Source organism: Moschus berezovskii, chromosome 15 (genome assembly GCF_049115385.1).
Source record: "Moschus berezovskii isolate FMDL1 chromosome 15, NW_MosBer_1.0, whole genome shotgun sequence".
In the NCBI taxonomy this organism is placed as follows: Eukaryota; Metazoa; Chordata; class Mammalia; order Artiodactyla; family Moschidae; genus Moschus; species Moschus berezovskii.
The window spans coordinates 64,944,609-64,971,033 of NC_142474.1; the positions used below are offsets into that span (position 1 = coordinate 64,944,609).

Consider the following 26,425-nt stretch of genomic DNA (forward strand, 5'->3'; position numbering starts at 1 on the left):
TGTGGTTCCTTCTTTAAATCTTTAGTAGAAGATCTTTCCTGCTGATCATCCAGTTTTTCTCATCAATAGTTGCTCCGTAATGGTTGTAATTTTGCTATGCCCATTAGAGGAGGTGAGCTCAGGGTGTTCCCACTCTGCTGTCTTGGCCAATTTGAGACTCTTTGTCTCTATTTTAAAACCCATGAGATACATTATCCTTAGCTCGCTATCTAGCATCAATTTGAAATTTGTATTACTATTAATTAATGAATAATTATAATTGCTCATTTAATATCCTTATAGATTATGCAAATGATTCTTTAGTTACAAATAAAAAATGTTGTTCATATAATCTAATACAAGATGTTTTGTAATTCTAAAGCTCAGAGAAGGAAAGAGCTAGCCCTGCTATTTCAGATCTTTCACAGATCCTCAAGTCTCAAGATGGATCACCTTTTTTAAAGACTCCAAGTGAAGGTTTAATTAATGAAGATCTATCCCATATACTTTCATCAAAGAACTATGATAAAACATTCACAACAATGTTATGGCATGAAGAAATTAAAGATACACAGTCTGTTGGAAAATTGCCTCAAGAGAATGAAATGTTTGCAGCATCATTCATCTCACCTCCTGTTGTTAAAAGAAGGGTACTGGGTACTGACATCTCAAAGGTGGTAAGATACAGCATAATAAATTGAAAGCTTTTTATTTTAATTGCTATATTTCGTCAATACTTTCATTCAATGTTAATTTAAAACATCAATATTTTCTTATTTAAATGGAATTAAAAATTTGCCATTTAATTCAATTCATTATTTTTTTAATTTATTTTGTTTTGGAGTACAGCCGATTAACAATGTAATGATAGTTTCTGGTGGACAGCAAAGGGACTCAGCCGTTCATATACATGTGTCCATTCTCCTCCAAACCCCTGTCCCATCCAGGCTGCCACATAACATTGAGCAGAGTTCCATATGCTATACAGTAGGTCCTTGTGGTTACCCATTTTAAATATAGCAGTGTGTACATATTGATCCCAAACTCCCTGACTATGATAAAACCTGTTGTATATTTAAAATTTTAAAGGGATATTTGGGAATCAATATTTTAATATAAAGGTTCTAATCTGTACCAACAAAGAATTTGTGGCTTGAGTTATAATTTTAATGATAAATTGAAAGACACATGATTTCTGAGACAGAAAAATTATTTCATGTTCATCTATAAAAATTTTTACATATTAAGATAATTGTGAGACCATAGTTGTTTTGAAATAATTTTATATACCTTAAACTTGCCTTAGAAAATTATTAGAATTGCCTTTGCTAAAATACTGTTTAACTAGGAAATTCTTAGTTAAAATTCTGGGAAAAAGAAAAATGATAATTATATTTGACATATATTCATATATATAAAAATGATATTTAACATATTCACAATATTTTTATCATGCAAGCTATTAAGTGGCATTATAAAAATAATTTTGTGAAGCCGTATGAGTTTGTCTAGAGATTGAATTAGGTGAAAATATAAATCTAAACTAGACTCATGATTTTAAAATATTAATTTGGTTTATTTGGAATTATTTGTGAAGAAGAATCACAATTTTGCCTGGGAAAGGTCTTTACACACTATTAAGTGTTCCCAAATGTCCCTCAGATATATTAATTATTTTCATTTTTAAGTTTGATACATTCAAGAAATAATGAAAGATAAAAAGTTTCTGTAATGACATTGCAGATATAGAAGAAGGTAATTAGAGTTCTATGATGTATAATTTGTAATTACTTGTTTTAACTTTTGCGATTAAGGCTGATATTTTAGAAGAGAATTTACAAACTAAGATTGAAAAACAAACTTACCAAGAAACAAGAGAATTTCAAGGTAAAAAGATTTTGTCTTTTGTAAGAAAAAGATATTAATGATTTTGTGTTCCCATGTTATAAGTAAATCAAATGAGAACATTACTGAGTATAGAAATAACTTCTTAGACAGTCATGAGATAATATGTAAATATACTGACCAATGTGTAAAGATTAATTTGGTGAGTTAACATTCTGCTCAGTCTGTCTTAACTTTGTGTAAAAGGAAAGTGATAGCTTTCTCTCAACCAAATAACAGTATTTGGCATTATGAATTCTTAACATAATATTATACCCCAAATTCATCAGAGTATAACAGGAAAAAAATATGCTTTGTGTTATAAATAAATAATGTTTTAGCTGGGTTTTTGGGTGTTCAGTGTATATTTTATAAAACATCAGCTTAGTCTTTTTTCCCAACATACATAGATTTTATTATAACCCATCCATATCTTATTGCATTGGCTGAAACTTCCAAAGTAATTTTTTTTAAACCGTTATGATGCAAGGAGATCAAACCAGTCAATCCTAAAGGAAATCAGTCCTGAATATTCACTGGAAGGACTGATGCTGAAGCTGAAACTCCAATACTTCGGCCACCAGATGCAAAGAGCTGACTCATTGGAAAAGACCATGATGCTGGAAAAGATTGAAGGCAGAAGGAAAAGGGGATGACAGAGGATGAGATGGTTGGATGGCATCACTAACTTGATGGACTTGCGTTGAAGCAAGCTCTGGGAGTTGGTGATGGACAGGGCAGCCCGGCGTGCTGCAGTCCATGGGGTTGCAAACAGTTGGACACAACTCAGTAACTGAACTGAGAGTATGGAAGTATCACTCTTCTTTTGTGCTCTGAAATGAGTGTCTCTATGGTTTCACCTATGATGATTAGTTGGGCTTCCCTGGTGGCTCAAAGGGTAAAAGCATCTGCCTGCAATGCAGGAGACCTGGGTTCGATCCCTGGGTCAGGAAGATCCCCTGGAGAAGGAAATGGCAACCCACTCCAGTACTCTTGCCCGGAAAATCCCATGGACAGAGAAGCCTGGTAGACTACAGTCCATGGGATGATTAGTTACCTGAGATAAATATTTTGATTATGGTCAGGATGTTTTCTTTTGTTCAGAGTTTATCATGTATTTTTAACCAGTAGTTGAACTCAATTTAATCAATTGACACATTTTTTTCATTGTGATAAAATATACATAAAATTTGACATTCTAATCATCTTTAAAGTATAAAATTCAATAGCATCAACTGCATTCACAGTTTTGTGCAGTCATCAGTACATCTATATGCACAACTTTCATCACCCTGAAAAGAAACATGTTAGGCAGTAACTCCCACTCCTGCCTCCATCCAGCCCCTGGTAACCTCTCACTTACTTTCTTTCACTTACGCATTTTCTGTGGGTTTGGCTATTATGTTTCATGGAAGTGGAATTATATATTTGTCCTTTTGCACCTGGCCTGTTTCACTTAGCATATTTTCAAGGTTCACCCACAGTTTAGCATATAGAATTTCGTTTCTTTTTATGAACTGTGGTATTGGAGAAGACTCTTGAGAGTCCCTTGGACTGCAAGGAGATCCAACCAGTCCATCCCATCCTAAAGGAGATCAGTCCTGGGTGTTCATTGGAAGGACTGATGTTGAAACTGAAACTCCAATTGGCCACCTGATGCAAAGAGCTGACTCATATGAAAAGACCCTGATGCTGGGAAAGATTGAGGGAGGGAGGAGAAGGGGATGACAGAGGATGAGATGGTTGGATGGCATCTCCAACTCAATGGACATGAGTTTGGGTAAACTCTGGGAGTTGGTGGTAGACAGAGAGGCCTGGTGTGCTGCGGTTCATGGGGTCGCAAAGAGTCAGACACGACTGAGCAACTGAACTGAACTGAATGTATTATTGTATGTACATACCACATTTTGTTTATCCATTCATCTGCTGATGGACATTTAGCTTGTTTCCACTTTTGGCTACTGTGAATAATTCTACACTGAACGTGGTATAGGATATCTGTTTAAATCTCTGTTTTCAATTGTTTGGGTAGGAGTATATTTGCTGGATCATAAAATAATTTTAAATTTAGCTTTCTGAGGAACTGCACAACTGTTTTCCACAGTGGCTGTCCCATTTTCTGTTCCCAGTAACAATGTACAATGGTACACACCCTTGTTTTCCTTTTTGTTTGAATTATGTTTATTCCAGTAAGTATGAAGTGTATCTCATTATAATTTTGATTCATATTTACTTAATTATTAAAGATTATAAGCATCTTTTTTGTGTGCTTATTGGTAATTTGTATATCTTCTTTGGAAAAAATGTCTTTACAACTCCTTCACCATTTTTTTAAAATATTTAAAGTGTTTATTTCGTACTTGACTTTAAACCAAGTCTCAATAAAACACAACAAAATTGTGCCACCATATAAATGATATCCTCTTATCAAAATTAAATTAACTTGGAATTAAATATTTTAAAATCATGTATTTGATCATTTAAAATTTTTATATAATTTTTATAAATTGTATATAATGTATTAATCAAACAAGATATAAAAATGGAATTAGAAAATAGAAGTTTTAATAATAAGGAAAACGTTATATATCCAAATGTGAAAAATGTTGTTTAAATGGTTCTTAGAGAAGAATTTCAAAATTTAAATACTTATATTTTATTTTTTTTATCAATTTATTTATTTTATTTTGCCGTATATTGACATAAATCAGCCACGGGTGCACATGTGTCCCCCACGTCCTGATCCCCCTCCCTCCCCATCCCATCCTTCTGGGTTGTCCCAGTGCAGTGACTTTGAGTGCCCTGCTTCATGCATCAAACTTGGACGGGTCATCTGTTTCACGTATGGTAATATACATGTTTCGATGCTAGTCTCTCAAATCATCTCACCCTCATCTTCTCCCAGAGTCTGAAAGTCTGTTCTTTACATATATCTCTTTTGCTGTCTTGCATGTAGCATCATCATTACTATCTTTCTAAATTCCATATATATGCATTAATATACTGTATTGGTGTTTTTCTTTCTGACTTCACTCTGTATAATACGCTCCAATTTCATCCATCTCATTAGAACTGACTGAAATTCATTCATTTTAATAGCTGATTAATATTCCATTGTGTATATATACCACAACTTTCTTATCCCTTCATCTGCTGATGGACATCTAGGTTGCTTCCATGTCCTAGCTGTTGTAAACAGTGCTGCAATGAACATTGGGCTACATGTGTCTCTTTCAATTCTGGTTTCCTCGGTGTGTATGTCCAGCAATGGGATTTCTGGGTCATATTTCCAGTTCTTTAAGGAATCTCCACACTTCTCCATAGTGGCTGTACTAGTTTGCATTCCCACCAACAGTGTAGTTCCAGTTTCTCCACACCCTCCACAGCATTTATTGTTTGTAGACTTTTTAATAGCAGCCTTTCTGACCAGTGTGAGATGGTACCTCATTGTGGGTTTTGATTTGCAGTTCTATGATAATGAGTGATGTTGAGCATCTTTTCATGTGTTTGTTAGCCATCTGTATGTGTTCTTTGGAGAAATGTCTATTTCCTTCTTTGGCCCATTTTTTCATTGGGTCCTTTATTTATTTTTCTGTAATTGAGCTACATGAGCTGCTTGCATATTTTTGAGATTAATTCTTTGTCAGTTGCTTTGTTTGCTAATATTTTCTCCCATTCTGAAGACTCCCTTTTCATCTTACTATAGTTTCCTTCGTTGTGCAAAAGCTTCTAAGTTTCATTAGGTCCCATTTGTTTATTTTTGCTTTTATTTCCATTACTCTGGGAGGTGAGTCATAGAGGATCTTTCTGTGATTTATGTCAGAGAGTGTTCTGCCTATGTTTTCCCCTAGGAGTTTTAGAGTTTCTGGTCTTGCATTTAGATCTTTAATCCATTTTGAGTTTATTTTTGTGTATGCTTTAGAAAGTGTTCTAGTTTCATTCTTTTACGGGTGGTTGACTGATTTTCCCAGCACCACTTGTTAAAGAGATTGTCTTTTCTCCATTGCATATTTTCGCCTCCTTTGTCAAAGATAAGTTGTCCATAGGTGCATGGATTTATCTCTGGGGTTTCCGTTTTGTTCCATTGATCTGTATTTCTGTCTTTGTGCCAGTACCATACTGTCTTGATGACTGTAGCTTTGTATAGCTGAAGTCAGGCAGGTTGATTCCCCCAGTTCCATTCTTCTTTCTCAAGATTGCTTTGGCTATTTGAGGTTTTTTGTATTTCCATACAAATTGTGAAGTTATTTGTTCTAGCTCTGTGAAAAATACCATTGGTAGCTTGATAGGGGTTGCATTGAATCTATAGATTGCTTTGGGTAGTATACTCATTTTCACTATATTGATTCTTCCAATCCATGAACACGGTATATTTCTCCATCTATTTGTGTCCTCTTTGATTTTTTTCACCAGTGTTTTATAGTTTTCTATACATAGGTCTTTTGTTTCTTTCAGTTCAGTTCAGTTCAGTCGCTCAGTCGTGTCTGACTCTTTGCGACCCCATGAATCACAGCACGCCAGGCCTCCCTGTCCATCACCAACTCCCGGAGTTCACTCAAACTCATGTCCATCGAGTTGGTGATGCCATCCAGCCATCTTATTCTCTGTCGTCCCCTTTTCCTCCTGCCCCCAATTCCTCCTAGCATCGTTTGTTTCTTTAGGTAAGTTTATTTCTAAATATTTTATTCTTTTTGTTGCAGTGGTAAATGAAATTGTTTCCTTAATTTCTCTGTTTTCTCATTTAGTGTATAGGAATGCAAGGGATTTCTGTGTGTTAATTTTACATCCTGCAAATTTACATTATTCATTGTAGCCCTAGTAATTTTCTAGTGGTGTCATCAGGGTTTTCTATGTAGAGGATTGTGTTATCTGCAAACAGTGAGAGTTTTACTTCTTTTCTCATCTGGATTTCTTTTATTTCTTTTTCTTCTCTGATTGTTGTGGCTACTACTTCCAAAACTATGTTGAATAGTAGTGATTCACCCATTTTTTAATTGGGTTATTTCTTTTTGTTGATGAATTGTAGAGGTTTTTTATATGTTTGGGCTGCTGCTGCTAAGTCACTTCAGTCGTGTCCGACTCTGTGTGACCCCATAGACGGAAGCCCACCAGGCTCCCCCGTCCCTGGGATTCTCCAGGCAAGAACACTGGAGTGGGTTGCCATTTCCTTCTCCAAAGTGTGAAAGTGAAAAGTGAAAGTGAAGTCGCTCAGTCGTGTCCGACCCTTAGCGACCCCACAGATTGCAGCCTACCAGGCTCCTCCATCCATGGGATTTTCCAGGCAAGAGTACTGGAGTGGCTTGCCATTGCCTTCTCCGATATATATGCCTACATAGGCATAAATGCATATACACAGATATATTTTGAAATCATGAGTTCTCATGAATGTCTTTGATTTTAATTTATCCTCTCAGGTCTAATTTTTTCCTTCCTTTGTTTTGTATGTGTATGTCCTTCCTTCTACAGTGTGAACTTGACTCTGAACAACAGCAGCACATTTACTCATTTGATGTATCCTATAATGCTGCTAAATTTGTTTGAGAATTCTTTGCCACCTTACTTCCATTTTAGTATTTTGTTGATTTTATTTTGCAGGTGATATGTACAACATTAACCTACTTCCCAAAGTATAAGCATGCAAAAGATGTGCAGTTGTCACTTGGTACCCACAAGGGATTGGTTCCAGGACCCTCCTAGATACAAAAATCCAGAGATGCTCAAGTCCCTTATATAAAATCGTGCATATATTTGCTATATTTGCATATAGCTTATGCATATCTTCCCAAATATTTTAAATCATCACTTGGTTACTTATAGTACCTAATACAATGTGAACACTATGTAAATAGTTGTAACTACAATTGAAATATTGTCTAAGTAGTTGCCAGCACATGACAGAGTTTTCCTTTTTGGAACTTTGTGGAGTTTTTTCTGAATGTTTGCAACCTGCAGTTGATTGAATCTGCAGATGTGGTACCCACAGATACAAATGGCCACCTGTACTCAGAGAACTATCATTCCTCCTATACTCCCCAGTCCTACTGTCACCCCCTTGAAGGCAAATAAGTATATTGTTTTCTGATTTAACTTTCTAGTGTTTTGTTTTGTAAAGATTAGTGTCTCTGTTTCTCTCGATTAGTGTCTGTTTCTCTCCGCTTTACCCCCTCATTTCCCATGTGTTCTTACTCAAATGGTAACATACTGATATCTTCTTTTTTTTTCATTTAGACAGTATGTCCTAGAAATAATAAAACGCAACCCCATTAAAGCTATTTTCATGTCAGAACTAGTGTTATGGTAATTTAGTTGTTGCTGTTCAGTCAAAGTCGTGTACAACTATTCACAACCCCATGGACTGCAGCATGCCAGGCTCTTCTGTCCTCCACTGTCTCTGTCTCCTGGAGTTTGGTTAAATTCATGTCCATTGAATTGGTGATGCTATCTAGCCATCTCATCCTCTCCTGCCCCCTTCTCCTTTTGCCTTCAATCTTTCCCAGCATCAGGTTCTTTTCCAATGAGTCAGCTCTACCCATCATGACCATAGCCAAAGTATTGGAGCTTCAGCTTCAACATCAGTCCTTCCAATGAATACTCAGAGTTGACTTCCTTTAGGATTGACTGGTTTGGTCCCCTTGCTGTCAAAGGGACTCTCAAGAGTCTTCTCCAGCACCACACTTTGAAAGCACACTTCAGTGCTCAGCCTTGTTTATGATCCAACTCTCTTACATGAATACTGGAAAAACCATAGCTTTCACTATATGAACCTTTGTCAGCAATTTAGTTATAACTTTAAAAAAAAATGAGAGAAAATTCTGCTGTATATTTGTTTTAAATATAGAGATTTCACAATAGTTCTATCTATTTAGTAGACTAAAATGTATCTCTTTATGTAGCTCCTGGTAGAGAATTAGATGAAAATCCTCTGCTTAAGAATGAAACATCATCAGAAGCTGAAGAACTGTTGTTGAAACCAAAAACTGCTAGAGTAAATAGACGCAATGGTAAGAATTATAGATATCTTTAAATTATTTGGGCTTCCTTTGTGGCTCAGCTGGTAAAGAATTCATCTGCAATGTAGGAGACCTGGGTTCGATCCCTATCGAAGATCCCTTGGAAAAGGAATAGTCTTCCCCACCCCAGTATTCTGGCCTGGAGAATTCCGTGGACAGTATAGTCTTTGGTGTTGCAAAGAGTCAGACAAAACTGAGCAATTTTCACTTTAAATTATTTGAAGTTAAGCTCATTAAAAGATATTATTTTCTTTAATTTTCATTAAACAATGGATAAAACCACAAAGATCAAGATAGAGAAAAAAAATTAACAACACCTTATAAATATTTGTGCATATGTTTTATAGAAGTTTTATGCCTTGATGTAAGTGTGAATACCCTAAGATAACTAGAAAATTAAATGAAACCTTTGATCAACTTTTTTTTGGTATTTGCATGGTTAATGACTAGTATATAATAAGACTGCCTCCACACACACTCATGAAAATTGCTCACACAAATTGTCTACTTCCCTTGCAGGGTCTATTTGGATATGTATTATAATTCACTGCTTTGTAGTCTTCCTCCTTTAGTGTTGCACGAATTAGAAGAAACTGCTGATTACTTGGTATATTCAGGAGTTTTATAGTAGATCCATTTTTCTATTTAGCGTTTCTTATAACAGAGCCAAAAGCTATAACTATTGATGATCAGTTGTCTGAGGATATAGCTTCAATTTTCAACAGGCAGCCTCAAATTAACCTTGAAGCTTCAGGAAGTGGCAGTTTTGATAGTAAGTAATTAATTTAAAATCTTGAAAAATATTTTCAGTTAAATTCAGGGGAGCTTTGATCCATAGTTCATGAATGTATCTGTAAGTATTTTGTTCATTGATTATTTATCTGTGTGTTCTATAATTTCTGAGTTGGATGGGTTAAATTTCCTGCTATGATTATGAATTACTCTGTTCTGTTCTTATGTTGTGTCAAGTCTTATCTTATGATACTTTATCATTAACATTCATATAAAGTTAAAATGAATAATTTTCCTAGAATTTTCCAGGCAAGAGAACTGGAGTGGGTTGCCATTTCCTTCTCCAGGGGATCGTCCCAACCCAGGGATCAAACCCAGGTCTCCTGCATTGCAGGCAGATGCTTTACCATCTGAGCCACCAGAGAAGCCCAGAGAGGACAGACCCTTTTCTAATAAGGGACCCACTTTATCATTTTTATAGCTTTTTTTTTTTTTTTGCCATAAAAAACTACCATGCCTGCTTTTAATTTGGCTTTAACTTCTGACTGGTATTTTTATGACACATTTTTTTGTGTCCTGTTGTTTTAATCATTTTGTATCATTATGATTTTTCTTTTAGTTTGAAGATTATAACTGAGTATTTTTCAAATTCAGCTTGATATGTTTGTCTTTTTTTCTTTGAATATTTGTTTATTTGGCTTTGTTGGGTCTTAGTTGTGGCACATGGGCTTAGTTGCACCATATATGTAGGATCTTAGTTCCCTGACCAGGGGTCAAACCCAAGTCCCCTGAATTGTAAGGTGGAGTCTCAATCACTGAACCACAAGGTAAGTCCCTATATCTTTGTCTTTTAATTAGCAGGTGTAGTCACACTTTATCAAATTTTGATGCTTTGAGATTTAAGTTATAATACCATTTTCTTTGTGCTTCAACTCTTCCTGCTTTATAAGTTTATTTTAAACTTATACATCTTTTTGTGATGTATATTTTTGTATCATTACATATTTTTTCTTAGACATATCTAACACTACAAATTTTAACTTTATTCTTAAGTGTTTGGTGTGCTGCGGTCCATGGGGTCGCAAAGAGTCGGACACGACTGAACGACTGAACTGAACTGAAAGTGTGAATATGCCAAGAAAGTGAAATAATATTTTAAATAGTATTAGCCAATATTAAATTATTATTCACTTTAGATTAGTGATATCTCTGAATATCTAAACAAGACTGATTCTATTTACAGAAGTGAAAAATGTAGTCACATATGTTTGTTCTTTGATAATTTTTTTTAATACTTTATTACCACAGGGTATGACTTGTTTATATTTTAATAAATGAGACAAAATATTGTTGGGTAATTAACATATTGCATATATTGCTTACGGTATAAATTTTGTTGTCTAGTGCATATGAAAGTTGTCTTATAGCTCAGAGTATGCATGAAGTATCAGATAAAATATTTTACATAGTACTTGGAGTTGATAGAAAAAATTCAGTAGTAAATATTATTATAAAAATTGTTAAATTACTTTAATTGAATTAACTGATTTTAATTAAGTGGAATATGTAGCCTGATTCAGACTTACTTTTTAAAAAAATTTTTTTTTTTTGCTTTTTAGATTTTTACTTCTTTTTTTTTTTTTTTTCAAAAACAATTTTAGGAATCTTTACTTAAAAACAACCTTATCTTAAAATGGCATAACTTTGATTTTACGAGCAGCAAGCAAAGTACAGAAGCAAAAATGCATTACAGGAGCATTAAGTTCTACATTAGGTCACAGCGTCTAATCTGAAATCACACCCATAATATCATTTTTCATAATAACTATTTCCCAGAATGTCTGAACCATAGCTACTCTATTTTGACTTTTAATTGTAAAAAAAAAAAAAAAAATTTTTTTAATAGCCAAAGCAGATTTCACCATTAGTGATGTCAGTGTTTTTCTAGGTATGAGAAGATGCAAGAATTGGAACTCATAAAACCTTTTTCTGAAAAGATCTAACTGTCTGAAGGCCTGTTCTACAGTTTTTGTTTTTGTTTTTTTTCAGAGCACAGAGTGCCTCATTCCTGATTTTCACCCTGAACTTCTTTCAGGGGGTGTTGAAGGTCAGCAGTTTGCAATGGTCATGATGTAACCTTTGTAGAGGCAGCTGGCAAGTACCAACTTCCAGTCAGCAGGGTCCCTTCATAGCCACATATCTGACCATGTGACACCATTTCATGGCCATTGTGTCCTGCGGTGCTGGGAAGGCTCATTCCCAGGTCTAGGGAAATGATGGACCACTCAGTGTGCTAAAATTGGACCAGGCCTCGCAAGTAGCAAAAGTCTCTGGACCACTGTCTTACTAGCCTCCTGGTCCAGGAAAATATTTCCTCTTGTTGCTTTTTCCCATACCCAGAGTCATATTATTACAATTATTGATCTCATATGGAACTGTCAGTTAAGCATTATATCACAGGCTCAGTCAAACAAGTGACATAGAAAATAATATAGCCATAGCTAGCAGTTATTAGTGAAATAAGAATTTTAAGTCAAGAACTTTCATTAGATAAAGCCTGGTATACCCCAAGTCACCTGATTTCATTCGTTAAATGATTATAGTCTGGTGTTAATCTCCTGGTTTTTTATTTCTTGGTTTTCTTGAATTTTTGGTTCATTCTACCATGCTGAAACATGCATATTGAATTCTTTTTCTATAATTTTGGATTTATCTATTTTTGTATTACTGGCCTCCTTGTACCGCCTGTGATATTAAGTATATACAGTTTTTTAAAAGTGCATGTTTCTGGTGAACTCAACTTTTTATTAAAGAGACCATCAATCTCTGTTAAGTTCCTTTGACTTAAATTCTGTTTTGTCTGACATTTACATAACTATAGCAGATTTATTTTGATTAATATATGCATACAAATCTTTTTTCATATATTTGCTTTCCACCTTTCTGTACTATTAAGCTTTGGTGTGATATATCTTATAAATAGTTTATAGTCAGATTGTTTACAAATCCAGTACTTTTTCCTTTATTCCAGAAACACATAATCTATAATTATTGAAACTATAAATATATTGGATATAAATATCCTCAGATACTTTGTTTTTCCCCACTTATTCCGTTTTTCATTTTTAAATGAATATTGAATCATTATTTTAGTTTATTCCAATTTTAAAAGCAATCTCATGGTTTAAAATGTGGAAACTTAAAAAAAGTGAATATGCTTAGAAAAATGAAGTTACCTTCAACTTTTAAGTATATGTATGAAATAACAGAGTGCCTACACATTCTTTCAGTAGAAACACTCTCATGGTTACATTAAACATCATAGCCCAGTCTTATATTTTGATCTTTTAAAAAATTGTGGTCATTTACTTGTTACAAAAATGAAAGGAAACTTTAGGTGATACTTGGTCTATCTTAATTCAGAAGTTTCACAATAAAATTTTCCTGTTTTAGTGGATTAAAATCTTCTTTTCTTATAGTTGAGAAAATGGATATCAGATGAAAATATGTCACCTAAAGATGAAGTTTTATTCTCAAAAATCCCACCTCAAATTGAGAATGTTGGAAGCTCTAGGAAACTGTTTTTGACAGCTTGACTATGATATGTGTATGTTCGGATCTCATTGAGAACGCTTTACTTTGGGCTTGTTGAGCTGCTTATGTGAAGATTACTGTTTTTCATAATATTGGGGAAGTTACTGATCGTTATTTCTTTGCAGATTCTTTCTTCTTTCTCTGCTTTTCCTCTTTGTTGCCCATTGTGCTTATGTTGATACGCTTGTTTCCATCAATCTCTGAGGCTCTGTTTATTGCTCTTCATGGTCCTCAGATTGGATAATCTCAGTTTACCCCTGTTCTGTTTCACTAAGTCTTTCCCTTTTTAACCCAACCTTTGTTTTTATTTTTTAATATAAATTTATTTATTTTAATTGGAGGCTAATTACTTTACAATGCAGTAGTGGTTTTGCCGTACATTGACATGAATCTGCCCCTGGTGTACATGTGTTCCCCTTCTTGAACCCCCTTCCCACCTACCTCCCCATCCCATCCCTCTGGGCCATTCCAGTGCACCAGCCCTAAGCACCCTGTATCATGCATCGAACCTGGACTGGCGATTTGTTTCACATATGATAATATACATGTTTCAATGCCATTCTCCCAAACCATCCCACCCTCTCCCTCTCCCACAGAGTCCAAAATACTGTTCTATACATCTGTGTCTCTTTTGCTATCTCACATACAGGGTTATCATTACCATCTTTCTTAATTCTGTATGTATGCATTAGTAACTATATTGGTGTTTTCCTTTCTGGCTTACTTCACTCTGTATAATAGGCTCCAGTTTTATCCACCTCATTTGAACTGATACAAATGTATTCTTTTTAATGGCTGAGTAATATTCCATTCTGTATATGTACCACAGCTTTCTTATCCATTTGTCTGCAGATGGACATCTGGGTTGCTTCCATGTCCTGGCTATTATAAACAGTGCTGCGATGAACATGGGGTACACGTGTCTCTTTCAATTCTGGTTTCCTCAGTGTGTATGCCCAGTAGTGGGATTGCTGGGTCATATGGCACTTCTATTTCCAGTTTTTTGAGGAATCTCCACACTGTTCTCCATAGTGGTTGTACTAGTTTGCATTCCCACCAACAGTGTAAGAGGGTTCCCTTTTCTCCACACCCTCTCCAGCATTTATTGTTTGTAGACTTTTGGATAGCAGCCATTCTGACTGTCATGAGATGGTACCTCGGTGTGGTTTTGATTTTCATTTCTCTGATAATGAGTGATGTTGAGCATCTTTTCATGTGTTTGTTAGCCATCTGTATGTCTTCTTTGGAGAACTGTGTGTTTAGTTCTTTGGCCCATTTTTTGATTGGGTCTTTTATTTTTCTGTAATTGAGCTGCAGGAGTTGCATGTATATTTTTGAGATTAATTCTTTGTCAGTTGCTTCGTTTGCTATTATTTTCTCCCATTCTGAAGGCTGTCTTTTCACCTTGCTTATAGTTTCCTTTGTTGTGCAGAAGCTTTCAATTTTAATTATGTCCCATGTGTTTATTCTTGTTTTTATTTCCAGTATTCTGGGAGGTGGGTCATGGAGGATCCTGCTGTGGTTTATGTCAGAGAGTGTTTGCCTATGTTTTCCTCTAGGGCTTTTACAGTTTCTGGTCTTATGTTTAGATCTTTAATCCATTCTTAGTTTATTTTTGTGAATGGTGTTAGAAAGTGTTCTGCTGCTGCTGCTGCTAAGTTGCTTCAGTCGTGTCCAACTCTGTGCGACCCCATAGACGGCAGCCCACCAGGCTCCCCTGTCCCTGGGATTCTCCAGGCAAGAACACTGGAGTGGGTTGCCATTTCCATCTCCAATGCATGAAAGTGAAGAGTGAAAGTGAAGTCGCTCAGTCGTGTCTGACTCCTAGCGACCCCATGGACTAGTTTCATTCTTTTACAAGTGGTTGACCATTTTTCCCAGTACCACTTGTTAAAGAGATTGTCTTTTTTCCATTGAATATTCTTGCCTCCTTTGTCAAAGATAAAGTGTCCATAGGTGCGTGGATTTATCTCTGGGTTTTCTATTTTGTTCCATTGATCTATGTTTCTGTCTTTGTGCCAGTACCATACTCTCTTGATGACTGTGGCTTTGTAGTATAGCCTGAAGTCAGGCAGGTTGACTCCTCCAATTCCATTCTTCTTTCTCAAGATTGATTTGGCTACTCGAGGTATTTTGTATTTCCATACAAATTGTGAAATTATTTGTTCTACTGCTGCTCTGCTGAGTCGCTTCAGTTGTGTCTGACTCTGTGCGACCCCAAAGATGGCAGCCCACCAGGCTCTCTCATCCCTGGGATTCTCCAGGCAAGAACACTAGAGTGGGTTGCCATTTCCTAGCTCTGTGAAAAATACTGTTGGAGGCTTGATAGGGATTGCATTGAATCTACAGATTGCTTTGGGTAGTATACTCATTTTCACTATATTGATTCTTCCAATCCATGAACACGGTATATTTCTCCATCTATTAGTATTCTCTTTGATTTTTTTCACCAGTATTTTATAGTTTTCTATATATAGGTCTTTTGTTTCTTTAGGTAGATATATTCCTAAGTATATTATTCTTTTCGTTGCAATGGTGAATGGAATAGTTTTCTTAATTTCTCTTTCTGTTTTCACATTGTTAGTGCATAGGAATGCAAGGGATTTCTGTGTGTTGATTTTATATCCTGCAACTTTACTATATTCATTGATTAGCTCTAATACTTTTCTAGTGGAGTCTTTAGGGTTTTCTATGTAGAGGATCATATCATCTGCAAACAGTAAGAGTTTTACTTCTCCTTTTCCAATCTGATTCCATTTATTTCTTTTTCTGCTCTGATTGCTGTGGCCAAAACTTCCAAAATTATGTTGAATAGGAGTGGTGAGAGTGGACACCATTCTCTTGTTCCTGACTTAAGGGGAAATGCTTTCAATTTTTCACCACTGAGGATAATGTTTGCTGTGGGTTTGTCATATATAACTTTTATTATGTTGAGGAATGTTCCTTCTATCCTACTTCCTGGAGGGTTTTTATCATAAATGGATGTTGAATTTTGTCGAAGGCTTTGTTTTCATCTATTGAGATAATCATATGATTGAATTGTGGATATTGAAGAATCCTTGCATCTTTGGGACAAAGCCCACTTGGTCATGATGTATGATCTTTTCAATATGTTGTTGGATTCTGTTTGCTAGAATTTTGTTGAGGATTTTTGCATCTTTGTTCATTAGTGATATTGGCCTGTAGTTTTCTTTTTTTGTGGCATCTTTGTCAGGTTTTGGTATTAGCGTGATGGTGGCCTCATAGAATGAGTTTGGAGGTTTACCTTCCTCTGCAATTTTCTGGAAGAGTTTCAGTAGGATATCTCTTCTCTAAATTTTTGGTAGAATTCAGCTGTGAAGCTGTCTGGTCCTGGGCTTTTGTTTGCTGAAAGATTTCAGATTACAGTTTCAATTTCCGTGCTTGTGATGGGTCTGTTAAGATTTTCTATTTCTTCCTGGTTCAGTTTTGGAAAGTTGTACTTTTCTAAGCATTTGTCCATTTCTTGCAAGTTGTTCATTTTATTGATCCTTTGTATTTCTGTGTTGTCTGTTGTGATCTCTCCATTTTCATTTCTAATTTTGTTGATTCTTCTCCCTTTGTTTCTTGATGAGTCTGGTAAATGGTTTGTCAGTTTTATTTATCTTCTCAAAGAACCAGCTTTTGGCTTTGTTTATTTTTGCTATGGTCTCTCTTGTTTTCTTTTGCATTTATTTCTGCCCTAATTTTAAAGATTTCCTTTGTTCTGCTAACCCTGGGGTTCTTCATTTATTCCTTTTCTAGTTGCTTTAGGTGCAGAGTTAGGTTATTTAGTTGATTTTTTTGTTTCTTGAGGTAAGCCTGTATTGCTATGATAAGCAGCCCTTATCACTGCTTTTACAGTGTGCCATAGCATTTTTTATTTCTTTTTTTATTTCTTCTGTGATTTTTTGGTTATTCAGAAGTGTGTTGTTCAGCCTCCATATGTTGGAATTTTTAATAGTTTTTCTCCTGTAATTGACATCTATTCCTACCTCACTGTGGTCAGAGAAGATGCTTGGAATGATTTCCATTTTTTAGAATTTACCAAGGCTAGATTTATGGCCCAGGATGTGATCTACCCTGGAGAAGGTTCCATGTGCACTTGAGAAAAAGGTGCAATTCATTGTTTTGGGGTAAAATGTCCTATAGATATCTATTAGTTCTAATTTGTCTGTTGTGTCATTTAAAGTTTGTGTTTCCTGTTTATTTTCTGTTTAGTTGATGTATCCATAGGTGTGAGTGGGGTATTAAAGTCTCCCACTATTATTGTGTTATTGTTAATTTCCCCTTTCATACTTGTTAGCATTTGCCTTACATATTGCGGTGCTCCTATGTTGGGTGCATATATATTTATAATTGTTATATCTTCTTCTTGGATTGATCCCTTGATCATTATGTAGTGTCCTTCTTTGTCTCTTTTCACAGCCTTTATTTTAATGTCTGTTTTATCTGATATGAGTATTGCTACTCCTGCTTTCTTTTGGTCTCTATTTGCATGGAATATCTTTTTCCAGCCCTTCACTTTCAGTCTGTAGGTATCCCTCGTTTTGAGGTGGGTCTCTTGTAGACAACATATATGGGGGTCTTGTTTTTGTATCCATTCAGTCAGTCTTTGTCTTTTGGTTGGGGCATTCAACCCATTTACATTTAAGGTGATTATTGATAAGTATGATCCCGTTGCCATTTACTTTATTGTTTTGGGTTGGAGTTTGTACACCCTTGCTGTGTTTCCTGTCTAGAGCATTTGTTGGAGAGCTGGTGTGGTGGTGCTGAATTCTCTCAGCTTTTGCTTGTCTGTAAAGCTTTCAATTTCTCCTTCATATTTGAATGAGATCCTTGCTGGGCACAGCAATGTGGGTTGTAGGTTATTCTCTTTCATCACTTTAAGTGTGTCCTGCCATTCCCTTCTGGCCTGAAGAGTTTCTGTTGAAAGATCAGCTGTTAAACTTATGGGGATCCCCTTGTGTGTTATTTGTTGTTTTTCCCTTGCTGCTTTTAATATTTGTTCTTTGTGTTTAATCTTTGTTAATTTGATTAATATGTGTCTTGGGTGTTTCCCATTGTTTGGGATGCTTTGGGTTTCTTGGACTTGGGTGATTATTTCCTTCCCCATTTTAGGGAAGTTTTCAACTATTATCTCCTCAAGTATTCTCTCATGGTCTTTCTTTTTGTCTTCTTCTTCTGGGACTCCTGTGATTCAAATATTGCCGTGTTTAACATTGTCCCATAGTCCTCTGAGGTTGTCCTCATTTCTTTTAATTCATTTTTTTTTCCTGTCTGCTTCATTTATTTCTACCATTCTATCTTCTTCCTCGCTTATCCTACCTACTGCTTCCGTTATTCTACTGTTGGTTCCCTCCAGAGTGTTTTTTATCTCATTTATTGCATTATTAATTATATATTGACTCTTTTTTATTTCTTCTAGGGCCTTGTTAAACATTTCTTGCATCTTCACAATCCTTGGCTCCAGGCTATTTATCTGTAACTCCATTTTGTTTTTAAGATTTTGGATCATTTTCACTATCATTATTCGGAATTCTTTATCAGGTAGATTCCCTATCTCTTCCTCTTTTGTTTGGTTTGGTGGGCATTTATCCTGTTCCTTTACCTGATGGGTATTTCTCTGCCTTTTCATCTTGTTTATATTGCTGTTTTTGATGTGGCCTTTCTGTATTCTGACAGTTTGTGGTTCCTCTTTATTGTGGAGGTTCCTTGCTGTGGGTGGGGTTGGAAAGGTGGCTTGTCAAGGTTTCCTGGTTAGGGAAGCTTGTATCGGTGTTCTGGTGGGTGGAGCTGGATTTCTTCTCTTTGGAGTGCAATGAAGTGTCCAGTAGTGAGTTATGAGATGTCAATGGGTTTGGAGTGACTTTGGGCAGCCTGTATAGTGAAGCTCAGGGCTATATTCCTGTGTTGCTGGAGAATTTGCATGGTGTGTCTTGCTCTGGAACTTGTTGACCCTTGGGTGGTGCTTGGTTTCCGTGTAGGTATGGAGGTATTTGATGTTCCCTGGAATCAGGAGTTCTCTGGTGATCTCAGGTTTTGGGCTTAAGCCTCCTGCCTCTGGATTTCAGTCTTATTCTTATAGTAGCCTCAAGACTTCTCCATCTATACAGCACCGATGATAAAACATCTAGGTTAATGATGAAAAGTTTCTCCACAGTGAGGGCCACCTGGAGAGGTTCACAGAGTTACATGGAGAAGAGGGAGGAGGCAGATAGAGGTGACCAGGAGGAGAAGAGCGGGAGTCAAAAGGGGAGAGAGCAAGCTAGCCAGTAATCAATTCCCTATGTGCTCTCCCTAGTCTGGATCCCTCAGAGATGATAACGGAGTTACACAGAGAAGAGAAGAGGGAGGAAGGAGACAGAGGTGATGAGCAGGAGAAAAGGAGGAATCAAAAGGAGAGAGACATCCAGCCTGTAATCAGTTCCCTAAGTGTTCTCCACAGCCTGAAACACACAAAGAGATTCACAGAGTTGGGTATAGAAGAGAAAGAGGGGGAGGAGATAGAGGCGACCTGGTGGAGAAAAAGGAGAGTCAAAAGGGGGAGAGAGCAATCAAGTCAGTAATCACACTCCCAAGTAAAAATGGGTACTGGAGATTGGGTTCTTAAAGGTACAAAATTGATAACAAATATCAAAAAGCAAAGATTAAAAATCTAGGGTAGAGAAGGAACAAGATGGCGGAGGAATAGGATGGCGAGACCACTCTCTCCCCCACAAATTCATCAAAAGAATATTTGAACGCAGAGTAAAGTCCACAAAACAACTTCTGAATGCTGGCAGAGGATGTCAGGCACCCAGAAAAGCAGCCCATTGTCTTCGAAAGGAGGTAGGAAAAAACATAAAAGATAAAAAGAGAGACAAAAGAAGTAAGGACGGAGCTCCATCCCGGGAAGGGAGGCTTTAAAAAGAGAGAACTTTCCAAACACCAGGAAACACTCTCACTGGCGAATCTGTGGCGAGCCTTGGAAGCTCAGAGGGCCACATAACCCTCTTTTTTTTTAAGATTTTTAAAAAACCCACGGATTACCCGCCAAATGGTAACTCCCAGTGAAGAAGCAGCGCAGACGCCTGCATACGCCATTAGCAAGCAGGGACTGGGCAGGGAGGAGCCGGCTGAACTGCTTAGAGAGAGGACTGGGCTTGAATGCCGTGAGAACAATTTGAGAGAACTGGGGAGAGCAAAGCAGACTGTGGGATAGCTTCCCCACGAAAAGGCGGAAAGCTCTAACCTATGACTCGGCCAGCCCTGCTCACAGAATAAAGGACTGAGCAGAGCGAGCCGGCTGCGATCGGCCCATCCCCCATCCCCCGCCGAGACAGGCAGGGAGCGCAGCCAGAGCCGGAGTGGGCAACCGCGGCCCCAGAAAGGCATTTGATACAAACTGCAGACAGGCTTGTTGCTATTCAGGACTTCTTGGACTCGGGCCGGTCGATATCCCCCTGAGAAGGTGTGCCGGTTGTACACCCAGAAAACTGAGTGGCGGGAACTGGGGAGGCGATAAGTCGCAGAGACCGCGCTCGCCAAACACCTGGTCCCCTGAGCTGCTCGGACCGGGGAAGGCACAAAACGCAGGCCCAACCAAGTCTGCGCCTTTGTGGAGTACCTGAGAACCTGAACTTGAGCCGCTCAGACCTGGGAAGTGCATACAACCCGGCGCCGGCCTCAGACAGTTCCGGCAGAGCAACCTAGAGCCTGTGCAGTATAGACTGGGACAGCATACGTTCTGTGAGTGGGGGCAAACCCAGTGTGGCCGAGATGCTGCGAGCACTCCCCACAGATGCCAGAGATATTCGACTGCAGTGTTCCTCCCTTCCCAGAACAGGACTGAATAACTGAGACTTAAAAAGTGTCCACCCACCCCCTAGTATCAGGGCGGAAATTAGACACTGAAGAGACCAGCAAACAGAAGCTAAAACAGAGGGAACCACCTTGGAAATGACAGATAGAGACGTCTAGAGACTACTCCAAGAATAAGACCAAAAACCAGAGGCAAGAGTCTTAAGGCCGAATCCTCAGAACACCAGAGAACTCCTGACTCCAGGGAACATTAATCGATAGGAGCTCATCAAACGTCTCCATACCTACACTAAAACCAAGCACCACCCAAGGGTCAACAAGTTCCAGAGCAAGACATACCACGCCAAATTCTCCAGTAACACAGGAAACTAGCCCTGAGCTTCAATATACAGGCTGCCCAAAGTCACTCCAAACTCACTGACATCTCATAACTCATTACTGGACACTTCATTGCACTCCAGAGAGAACAAATCCAGCTGCACCCACCAGAACACCGACACAAGCTTCCATAACCAGGGAACTTTGACAAGTCACCTGTCCAACCCCACACACAGAGAGGAAACTACATAATAAAGAGATCTCCACAAACGGCCAGAAGAGGGAAAGGCCACCCCAAGCAAAGCATTATAAGCAAGATGAAGAGGCAGAGAAATACCCAGCAAGTAAAGGAACAAGATAAATGCCCATCAACACAAACAAAAGAGGAAGATATAGGGAATCTACCTGATAAAGAATTTCGAATTTTGGTGGTGAAAATGATTCAAAATCTTGAAAGCAAAATGGAGTTACAGATAAATAACCTGGAGAAAAGGATTGAGAAGATGGAAGAAAGGTTTAAGAAGGACTTAAAGGAAATAAAAAAGAGTCAGTATACAATGAATAATGCAATAGATGAGATCAGAAACACTCTGGAGGGAACAAACAGTAGAATAACAGAGGCAGAAGACAGGATAAGCGAACTAGAAGATAGAATTGTAGAAATAAATGAAACAGAGAGGAAAAAAGAAAAACAAATTAAAAGAAATGAGAACAATATTAGAGACCTCTGGGACAATGTTAAACGCTCCAACGTTCGAATCATAGGAGTCCCAGAAGAAGAAGACAAAAAGAAAGACCATGAAAGAATACTTGAGGAGATAATAGTTGAAAACTTCCCTAAAATAGGGAAAGAAATAATCACCCAAGTCCAAGAAACCCAGAGAGTCCCCAACAGGATAAACCCAAGGCAAAATACTCCAAGACACATATTAATCAAATTAACAAAGATCAAACACAAAGAACAAATCTTAAAAGCAGCAAGGGAAAAACAGCAAATAACACACAAGGGGATTCCCATAAGGATAACAGCCGATCTTTCAACAGAAACTCTTCAGGCCAGGAGGGAATGGCAAGACATACTTAAAGTGATGAAAGAAAATAACCTACAGCCCAGACTACTGTACCCGGCAAGGAGCTCATTCAAATATGAAGGAAAAATCAAAAGCTTTACAGACAAGCAAAAGCTGAGAGAATTCAGCATTACCAAACCAGCTCTCCAACAAATGCTAAAGGATCTTTTCTAGACAGGAAACACAGAAAGGGTGTATAAACTCGAACCCAAGGCAATAAAGAAAATGGCTACGGGATCGTACTTATCAATAATTACCTTAAACGTAAACGGGTTGAATGCCCCAACCAAAAGACAAAGGCTGGCTGAATGGATACAAAAACAAGACCCCCATATATGTTGTCTGCAAGAGACCCACCTCAAAACGAGGGACACATACAGACTGAAAGTGAAGGGCTGGAAAAAGATATTCCATGCAAATAGAGACCAAAAGAAAGCAGGAGTAGCAATACTCATATCAGATAAAATAGACTTTAAAACAAAGGCTGTGAAAAGAGAAAAAGAAGGAAACTACATAATGATCAAAGGATCAATCCAAGAAGAAGATATAACAATTATAAATATTTATGCACCCAACATAGGAGCACCGCAATATGTAAGACAATTACAAACAAGTATGAAAGGGGAAATTAACAACAATGCAATAATAGTGGGAGATTTTAATACCCCACTTACATCTATGGATAGATCAACTAACAGAAAATTAACAAGGAAACACAAACTTTAAATGATACAATAGTCCAGTTAGACCCAATAGATATCTATAGGACATTTCACCCCAAAACAATGAATTTCACCTTTTTCTCAAGTGCACACGGAACCTTTTCCAGGATAGATCACATCCTGGGCCATAAATCTAGCCTTGGTAAATTCAAAAAAGTTGAAATCATTCCATGCATCTTTTCTGACCACAATGCAGTAAGATTAGATCTCAATTACGGGAGAAAAACTATTAAAGATGCCAACATATGGAGGCTGAACAACACGCTGCTGAATAATGAAAAAATCATAGAAGAAATCAAAATATGCATAGAAATGAATGAAAATGAAAACACAACAACCCAAAACCTCTGGGACACTGTAAAAGCAGTGCTAAGGGGGAAGTTCATAGCAATACAGGCACACATCAAGAAACAAGAAAAAAGTCAACTAAATAACCTAACTCTACATCTAAAGCAACTAGAAAAGGAAGAAATGAAGAACCCCAGGGTCAGTAGAAGGAAAGAAATCGTAAGAATTAGGGCAGAGATAAATGCAAAAGAAACAAAAGAGACCATAGCAAAAATCAACAAAGCCAAAAGCTGGTTCTTTGAGAAGGTAAATAAAATTGACAAACCACTAGCCAGACTTCTCAAGAAACAAAGGGAGAAGAACCAAATCAATAAAATTAGAAATGAAAATGGAGAGATCACAACTGACAACACAGAAATACAAAGGATTATTAGAGAATACTATCAGCAATTATATGGCAATAAAATGAATAACCTGGAAGAAATGGACAAATTCCTAGAAAAGTACAACTTTCCAAAACTGAACCAGGAAGAAATAGAAAATCTGAACAGACCCATCACAAGCACGGAACTAGAGGCTGTAATCAAGAATCTTCCAGCAAACAAAAGCCCAGGTCCAGACGGCTTCACAGCCGAATTCTACCAAAAATTTAGAGAAGAGCTAACACCTATTCTACTCAAACTCTTCCAGAAAATTGCTGAGGAAGGGAAACTTCCAAACTCATTCTATGAGGCCACCATCACCCTAATCCCAAAACCTGGTAAAGACCCCACAAAAAAAGAAAACTACAGGCCATTATCATTGATGAACATAGATGCAAAAATCCTTAACAAAATTCTAGCAATCAGAATCCAACAACACATTAAGAAGATCATACATCATGACCAAGTGGGCTTTATCCCAGGAATGCAAGGATTCTTCAATATCCGCAAATCAATCAATGTAATACACCACATTAACAAACTGAAAAATAAAAATCATATGATTATCTCAATAGATGCAGAGAAAGCCTTCGACAAAATTCAACATCCATTTATGATAAAAACCCTCCAGAAAGTGGGAATAGAAGGGACATACCTCAACATAATAAAAGCTATATATGACAAACCCACAGCAAACATTATCCTCAATGGTGAAGAACTGAAAGCATTTCCCCTAAAGTCAGGAACAAGAAAAGGGTGCCCACTCTCACCACTACTATTCAACATAGTTCTGGAAGTTTTGGCCACAGCAATCAGAGCAGAAAAAGACATAAAAGGAATACAAATTGGAAAAGAAGAAGTAAAACTTTCACTGTTCGCTGATGACATGATCCTCTACACAAAAAACCCTAGAGACTCTACCAGAAAACTACTAGAGCTAATCAATGATTACAGTAATGTTGCAGGATATAAAATCAACACACACGAATCCCTTGCATTCCTATACACTAATAATGAGAAAATAGAAAGAGAAATTAAGGAAACTATTCCATTCACTGTTGCAACGAAAAGAATTAAATACTTAGGAATATATCTACCTAAGGAAACAAAAGACTTGTACATAGAAAACTATAAAACACTACTGAAAGCAATCAAAGAGGACACTAATAGATGGAGAAATATGCCATGTTCATGGATTGGAAGAATAAATATTGTAAAAATGAGTATACTATCCAAAGTAATTTATACATTCAATGCAATCCCTATCAAGCTACCAAAGATATTTTTCACAGAACTAGAACAAATAATCTCACAATTTGTATGGAAATACAAAAAAACCTCGAATAGCCAAAGCAATCTTGAGGAAGAAAAATGGAACTGGGGGAATTAACCTGCCGGACTTCAGGCTCTACTACAAAGCCACAGTCATCAAGACAGTATGGTACTGGCATAAAGACAGAAATATAGATCAATGGAACAAAATAGAAAACCCAGAGATAAATCCACGCACCTATGGACACCTCATCTTTGACAAAGGAGGCAAGAATATAAAATGGAGAAAAGACAATCTCTTTAACAAGTGGTGCTGGAAAAACTGGTCAGCCACCTGTAAAAGAATGAAACTAGAACACTTCCTAACACCATACACAAAAATAAATTCAAAATGGATTAGAGAGCTAAATGTAAGACCAGATACTATAAAACTCTTAGAGGAGAACGTAGGCAAAACACTCTCCGACATAAATCACAGCAGGATCCTCCATGACCCACCTCCCAGAATATTGGAAATAAAAGCAAAAATAAACAAATGGGACCTAATTAAAATCAAAAGCTTCTGCACAGCAAAGGAAACTATAAGTAAGGTGAAAAGACAGCCTTCAGAATGGGAGAAAATAATAGCAAATGAAGCAACGGATAAAGGATTAATCTCCAAAATATACAAGCAGCTCCTGCAGCTCAATTCCAGAAAAATAAATGACCCAATCAAAAAATGGGCCAAAGAACTAAACAGACATTTCTCCAAAGAAGACATAAAGATGGCTAACAAACACATGAAAAATTGCTCAACATCCCTCATAATCAGAGAGATGCAAATCAAAACCACAATGAGATACCATTTCACACCAGTCAGAATGGCTGCTATCCAAAAGTCTACATGCAATAAATGCTGGAGAGGATGTGGAGAGAAAGGAACCCTCTTACACTGTTGGTGGGAATGCAAACTCGTACAGCCACTATGGAGAACAGTGTGGAGATTCCTCAAAAAACTGGAAATACAACTGCCATATGATCCAGCAATCGCACTCCTGGGCATACACACCGAGGAAACCAGAATTGAAAGAGACACATGTACTCCAATGTTCATTGCAGCACTGTTTATAATAGCCAGGACATGGAAGCAACCTAGATGTCCATCTGCAGATGAATGGATAAGAAAGCTTTGGTACATATACACAATGGAGTATTATTCAGCCATTAAAAAGAATACATTTGAATCAGTTCTAATGAGGTGGATGAAACTGGAGCCTATTATACAGAGTGAAGTAAGCCAGAAAGAAAAACACCAATACAGTATACTAACGCATATATATGGAATTTAGAAAGAT

At 37.1% G+C, this 26,425-nt stretch overlaps 1 protein-coding gene across 1 annotated transcript in view; it reads left to right on the forward strand.

The window, feature by feature from the left end:
- CCDC7 (coiled-coil domain containing 7) overlaps positions 1–26,425 on the forward strand; it is a 279,639-nt gene that overhangs the window by 70,254 nt on the left and 182,960 nt on the right. The window contains exons 16-19 of the mRNA XM_088844150.1: positions 408–653; positions 1,794–1,866; positions 8,757–8,864; positions 9,523–9,645. Of these exons, the coding sequence (XP_088700276.1) occupies positions 408–653; positions 1,794–1,866; positions 8,757–8,864; positions 9,523–9,645 (550 nt within the window). The remainder of the gene's footprint in view (positions 1–407; positions 654–1,793; positions 1,867–8,756; positions 8,865–9,522; positions 9,646–26,425) is intronic.